This window comes from Ambystoma mexicanum, chromosome 12 (assembly GCF_040938575.1).
Source record: "Ambystoma mexicanum isolate Mex_15411 chromosome 12, UKY_AmexF1_1, whole genome shotgun sequence".
Taxonomy (NCBI): Eukaryota; Metazoa; Chordata; class Amphibia; order Caudata; family Ambystomatidae; genus Ambystoma; species Ambystoma mexicanum.
Window position 1 is genome coordinate 191,232,424 of NC_090936.1, and position 7,471 is coordinate 191,239,894.

At 42.7% G+C, this 7,471-nt stretch overlaps 1 protein-coding gene across 1 annotated transcript in view; it reads left to right on the top strand.

The window, feature by feature from the left end:
* The window catches only part of PWP1 (PWP1 homolog, endonuclein), a 429,968-nt gene extending 423,269 nt beyond the window's left edge, over window positions 1-6,699 (top strand). Inside the window, exon 15 of the mRNA XM_069628279.1 lies at window positions 6,319-6,699. Coding sequence (XP_069484380.1) covers window positions 6,319-6,419 — 101 coding nt within the window. The 3' untranslated portion in view covers window positions 6,420-6,699. The remainder of the gene's footprint in view (window positions 1-6,318) is intronic.
* Window positions 6,700-7,471: the final 772 nt, after the last annotated feature.

Sequence of the window (7,471 nt, forward strand, 5' to 3'; positions counted from 1 at the left end):
CTCGTTAATACCATCTACAAAATTGCCCAATTTGTTTTAGATCCTGTGACCCAAAACCTAGAACTGCTATTGATGTGGCCCCCACCTCAATGCTAAATGGATGGGAAGAGAAACCGGTAGGCTAAATCCCAGCCAAGCTCAAGGCTACGTTGCATATCCTATTGAACAGGAAGTAGGACAATAAAGACCCATTTTGTTAATTAACAGAGGTCCAAGCAAATCTGAAAGCACGTTGGACAGGTACTGCACAATTGACTGCACTTGGCAACATGAATGAGAAGGACCATTTTTAAGTGAATTTTCACCCACTTTCCTACCTGGTCTGTATTTGATTTAGGTCACCAGATGACTGCCTTTGCTGCACAATAACGGCCTTTACTGGTATTAAATTTGGAATTGGACAGTTGCTTACTCGCTCAAAGGTCCCATAAAAGGCAAGAGTATGCTGCTTTAAAGTAAAGGCTTATATTTTGTGCTACAAAAATCTAGGAGTTTGCTCAGGGGAGCTGCCAGCTTTTCTACATCCAGTGGCCGCCTCTTATAAGCCTCCCTTAGTAATAGTGATTTTTTTCAACATTCTTTCTAAATTGATTAATTTGCAAAATCCCTTTAAGAAAAATATTGTTGATCTTCTAAATAATGGTTTGGCTCCAGTTTTTTATTTTATACTGCTCAAAAACGTGCATCGATGTTTAATATTTTATTGTAAATGGAGTTAAATGTTATCCTTTTACTTTTTTGCAAATTATATGTTTTTCTCTGTTTAAGCACAGATTTAGTCTCACTTTCCAGTCTTCCACTTTAAAAAGTGATCTTAAAAGGTTCATGTTTTAATAGTGAACACAGTGCCCACAACACAACTGCAGACACTGACCTCTTATAATCTACATCCCAAACTAGGCGCTGGGCAACCATGCACATGCTGTGTTTTGTAATGAATAACAATGGACGCAGGCATCTTAAGTCTAAAATGCCAATTTCTTGACATTAGAATTGTCACTTCAATAACATATGTACACGAATGATGGAGGGGTTCTGTGGAAACAGTAGTTCGAACAGTCTCCTCAGAATGCTGGAGTGGGGCATGGACTCATAAACCGTTTTACTGATGGTATGAAATAATAGGTTTCCCGCAGCATGAAATAATGATTTTAAATTCAAACTTGGAAACACCCATGAGTACCGGCAGCATAGCATGAGGACAGTTGGTCAGGCATGTTTTTCTGGCTGCCTTCACCTCAGTATGAATGTATGTTGGTGGGTTGTATTGTAAATTATATTGAGTGAACAGTATCTCCCACTTCTAGCATTTGGCTTTAGAATTATGTTATTGTACCTAACTATGCCTCCCACTTTTATCCAATAGCAGAAGACCACAATCCATGTTCATCTACGATGATGACGCAACCCCCACTCCTTCGATCCCCTCACAGTTAAGGACTCTCTGCTTGCCCTCACAACTGCTCTTGACGCTGTCAAATGTTCCTATTATACCATCCTCATATACAGCCACTACAGGAGAAAGGCCTAGAAGACCAACACACAACAGCTACAATGAGTAATACAGTACTTGGCCTAAATAGATCCCAGTTCACCCCACAAGAAAAGTTAGAAACACTGTAACCAAACGTGAATACTGTAGCACTATTACATCCTATGGTAATGAGTGCACAGCAGTGATTTATTATACTAAAATCTATAATACATTGCTGGTACAACCTACAATTTTGACATTTTCTATTCTAGAAGCTCTAGAAAACCAAGGAGGACCAGGGAAAATGTCCAAGTTCAGATAGATACCCGTTTAATTCACTTTTAAAGAATTTCAAAAGTTCTCCCCATAGAAACCAATGGGACTACTCCCATAGGTCTGCTGCAGGTAAAGAGAAAAGTTAGGTAGGTTTTGCTTTTACCCTACAGTTGTAGCAGGTGAGGCAATTGCCCAGGAATGGAACTCAAAGGACCCTCAACCCAGAGTTCTACCCCACAGTTTGGGAACCAACAAGCCTGGAAGACCTTGTTGCAGGGGGAACACAAAGCCCATGCCATACAATGAAGATCAACAGTCGAAGGGGGCCAAACCCCCACTCTCCTCCTGGACCTCAGCACTCCCTAAGAATGGAACCACCTACGGGATCTGCACCCGGGGACCTGGTGACAGACACTGATGCCACTAGTTGCTCCTATTTCGGCTCCGGAATGGCTGGTGTACATTGAGATTGGATGTCATGATTAAGTCCAGCTAGCAACAATTGGAGACTGAGTGGAGTTTCTCAAACACAACACCCAGAAAAGATCAAGAATAGCAGGGCTAACCAAGAAGAGATCTGGAGAGTGTACCCACAATGCAGAGACCTCAGCAGCAGTGATAGCAGCAAAAGGAGCACTGCAGAAACCAGCAAATGTTGCAGGTCGGTTCAGTGGAGCAGAAGGGTCCTACCAGCCATCAAGGAAAATGCCCTACGGATGCAAGCAGCATTAGGTGCTCTCCTGCAGAGCTGAGGTGGATGAGCAGCAAGTCACTAAGTATTCCAAGCAAGAGAGACCAGGAGGGACCATAGGCATTTGGGAGAGAAAGATTTTACTAGCGGTCCAGTAACTGCACGTGAAGTAGATGCCAGCAAGAACAGTTAGTCCAGCCAACAAGGGCAACAACAAGAAGCAGAGTAAGAGACTTGGACAGGATTCCACCAGCGGGGAGAGGCAGGATGCACAGCTCAATGAAGCCAAGGCTGTGCCAGTATGGCTAATCCAGGACCTACAGAAGCAGCATATTTTCACATTAGTCTTCAAATTGGGATCAAAATGGATCCAATGAAGGCAGAGCGTATTCCTCTGATAACACATTCACTTAGGCTGGACAAAATCAACCCACCAATCACACTACGAGCAGCCCTCAAAGGTTTTGGCAGCTAGCCAATCAGTCTGGACATAAAAACTGCCAGCAACACAGGCATTCCCACACTAGATTTACAAATGACCATCTGGAAGATTTAAATAAGTATACACCAGTTTAAACAACAGCCAAGTGGGCATGTATGGATTTAGGATGAGCCTACAACAGCAAAACATCCACCCGATTTAAATATCGACAACAAAACAAAAAATGGTCCAGAGCTAGGCTTAAAGAATTACATTAGTTCCTCTATGACTACCGTATAATTTATCTGGCTTACTAATGTGTTAAAGGTGGCCATAATCCTAATGTAGCCACATCTAAATCACAGCTACCAGTAGTCTACTCCACAGCACACTTTCAAGGTGATAGAATCACTCTGAGACCAAAGGATAGTCCTTCGAAAGCACCACTGCACTAGTAGCCTCACAAGCTACTTAATCCATTACCCCAGAATGATTCCATTGGCAAGGTACTTCAATAAAAGTCTCTGGTTACAGAAGAAATGTCGAAAAACCATGCAAGCTAGCCAATATATTATATAACCCACAACGGTGCTGTTGCATCCCGTTTACCTCATTTCATCTCACACACTAAGTTACTTATATCCCTGTTCACATCTACAGTACAAATGTTACTCAGTAATATCACATACCTCTATATTAAGAAGCCTGTTAGCTTCACAGAAAGACACTCTGTTAGGGACATTTACAAGAGCTGGCAAGGTGAATAGATATAGGCTGCAGCAATAAGGACATCAACCCTCATTAAGGGTGTGCAGTGAACGCTTCAACTTGGGTGACAAGGACCAGCTCCTGTTCACCTGCATCTACCCAGCATTGGATCCTTAATTGCACTGATGGCTGTCCAAGGGGTTCACTGAGCTGTACAGCGGTTTCAAGGAATCTAAAGCTCAGCCCTCAGCAGGACCTCATACATTTACGTTATTTGCTTTTTGTGCATCAGAATTAATAGGCGGTCTGAGTGTGTGTCCAATTCCCCGTCTCCTGCTGGCACCTTAGCAAACCTTAAAACATTAGAGTAAAAGACCTTCTGTCCCTGTACCAGGAATCACCATAGTAAGTGTAGTCTTCATCTTAAGCTATGTGATGTCCAAAAGGGAATTCTTCTGAAGTCTCTGTGGAACCTGAGTTGATGTATCCGTGAACTGCTTTATGATGTACCAAGAGTGTCACAGATGGCTCAAGAATCCCTTCCAGTTTTAGAGAGGGTTAAAGGGTTTTTATTGTAGATGTTCTCATAACTTCCCCCGCACTATCCAGCTGTTAGTAATGGGAATTGGGATGGTGCCTTGTATATACAAAGTTTGATTCAGTCCCTGTCTAACATGCTCACTTTTACATCTCCCTTGTCTACTCTTACTGTTCTCCACTTCTCCTAACGCCCATCTTCTGTTGCTTTGATGTTCTCTCTACCCCGAAGTCTTGCCGCCACCGTTTGATGTTACTATGTCGTCCTGTGCACTACTGCTCCCTCCCCCACGCTACTGCTCTCTCCCCGTACTACTGCTTCCCCCTCCCTACTACTACTACTACTGCTCCCTCCTCAACACTACTGCTCCTTCATCCACACTACTACTGCTACTCCTCACTCTCTCTCCCCCCTCACTCCCTCTCTCTCTCCCTCCCCACCTCTGCTAACTCCCTTCAGGTTTCTGGCTACTTGTCGTTTTCTACTTTTTCAAAGCATACAATGACTAGCATGCACCAGACTCCTCACAAACCTTCTCTTCCACTCCAAAACTACCCCCTTACAACAGTATATTTGCCTCTATCCTTCTGTCTCTTCCCTCTCGCTATCTCTCACACCTACTTTCAACCTTCCTAAGTCTCCCTCCAAAACTACATTCAATCAATCACATATACAACCAAATTGATGATACCCTCTGAATCCCGTCGCCTTACCTTGACTCTCAAAGCACTCCCAAGATTCTCCTGAAACTCCCCCTCCACCTGCTATACCCTTGAATATGGTCTCTTTGTCCAATTCTTTTGACCTCACCCAGACACCTTTCACTCTAAACTGAATCTGTTGGCTTTTTATAGCCGTTTCCTTCGGCTCCCTTTGGTTCCCTGATTGAGCTGCTCCCCTGGACTAGTCTCCATCTTAGCTAGTCCTTTGGGGGCAGGGACTTTCCCTGGAAGTCTTCAAAAAGTCCTCTAGCACAGCCCCCTTGACAGTCTCAGCATGTGGTACGAGGTGGTCATTTACTGTCTGGTTCGCTCCAGTCCTTGCGGAGTCACGTTACAACATGATTTTGGGAGTGTTCTGGGTCGCCCTAGTTCCTATGTAGTCCCTTGCCAGTTCTGCTGCCCCTCTGCTTGTCTCTGGTTTGTGGGGTGTGGGTGTGGGAGTGGTCTCCCACTCCACTTCTGAAGGGGAAAACACAGTCCATTCCGGTAAGGACTCGACTTCACCTCCCTGCTCCAGGCTGGGTCTGTCTTGTCAGTTGCGTTGTGGTACATGTAGTCCCAGTTTTTCTCCAAATGATGCTACTTCCTGTGTTTCATACCAGGTTTCTGGTGCATGATAGTCATCGTATTCTCTGAACAAATAGAAAAAGAGACCTTGCCAGGACAGCGGCTGGTAGGCATTGGCTGAAAGAGTGAGGCACCAATGTACATGCACAGGACACAGGGATCCCACTCTCCCTTGAGGGGGTCATGACCCTGTCACAGTTGTATTTCTTATTTTTGTTTTAAATACACTTGTTCTTTGTTTGATAAATTAAATGTATAGTTCCTTTTCATTGTTGTCCTTTTTAAATTACTCTATGCATTACTTGTGTAAATATCTGATAAGGGTACTCATTGGCACTGAAAGCTAAAGTATGAACACAGTTGAAATCTCAAAACTCTTGCCGATGTTTGGGCTGATCATCAATAATTAACACTCTTTAAAACGAGTTAAATGTTTTCTGTTTAAATCACACCATAGAAAGAATGATCAAGTCTTTTTCTTATATACATCCCTAATCTTCCATGACTTCTCTTTTTCTATTAATGTATGTCCTGCATGGGAATAAGAAACAGGAAGTAGTGAAGCAACATAATATCATGTAGAAATGTAAACATGCACAGGCTTTCAGATGGTTCCGCTCTTTCTTCTCCCTCCTAATGGTTGGATGGCCCTTTTTGGGAAGGCAATCCTGCCAAAGATCCATTGAGCAAATCAAACCAGCAGGCGCAGCAGAGATTAAATATAGAAATAGTTGTTGTGTAATATGTTTTCCTGCAAATGCACAGTGATTTGGTTAGTTTAAAATACTGTACCGTACTGTTTCCTATAGGTCACTAAACTATGTATATTTAAAATGTCTTCATGATGTTTCACAGTTCTTTCTGCCCTAATTAAAGTGCCTGTGTTTTAATTTTCCACCTACTGTGATGTTGATTTTACAGTGAAGGAAGCCTTTGGAAGCAGAGAGAGATTAGTTGTCGTCAATCCACCAAGTACGTCAGCTAGCAGTACCACTACCACAGAAGCAACGATGCAGACATGAGAGAAATCCGCTGAGGGGTATCATCTGGGACGTTGACAACATACCAAACTCTCAATACTGACACCAGCCTTCATTAGAAACCCAGACTGTCTGTATTTGCTGCCGGTGAAAACCAAAAGTGACAACCACCAGTCACTGCACAAATAGCATTTTTAAACTTAATTATTCCCTGGCATTCGATATGTTGCACATCATAAGGAATGCAGTTTTCTGTATGTTGGCCATATTAACGATTGTACGTCAAAAATACAAATAAATTGGCCTCTGAGAAATTAACAAAGGTCATGGCTCTGCAGAATTATATTGGCATCTTGATGTTCGCATTGTTTGATTTCCTGGACTGTTATAAAATATACAAAGTAAATCTCAATTCCTTTTGGTGTATTCCTCTGGGAAAACGTTTATCAAATGCAGAAGTAAACTTGTAGGTTTAGGTTTATGTTACTGCATTTGATCATTCGTATATCCCTGTGCTTAAATACTCCCCGCAATCATCTATCCAACTCATTTCATCCCCTTTCCTTACAAGCCAATGAGATGGGAAGCCTAAGTATTCACCCACTGTGCCATTTACAAAATAAATATTTATCACAAAACATCTGCATGGGAGGTCATCTTCATGTTCTCTGAACATATTTTCTGTGCACATCGTTTGGAAAAAATAAAACATTCCTTTTGTACCGTTTGCTGCTAATGTTAGTGTTATATGCATCAATGTTCATATCTTGCTGACTGAGAGAACCTGGAGTTCAGCCTTCACGCCTAATGGTCCAGGGTCTGAAGGTAGGACAGGGTAATCGCCAGGTTTAAGAAATCCCACAAGACTAGTAAATGTGGGCAAATAATTTGTTTCTTAGGGGTCTTCATAATTAATAAATCGTCTGCCTCCATCCTTACTTCGAGCCATACGAATGTCAACTCGGATGTCTTCGCTTGATTGTGCTGCAGCTTCAAGCCATGCCCTGGGATCCTTCCTCCAGATCACCAATGCAAATATGGGAACAGTACAAACGGACAGCGCCATATCTATACATGACTTCCAAAAGCAAAGC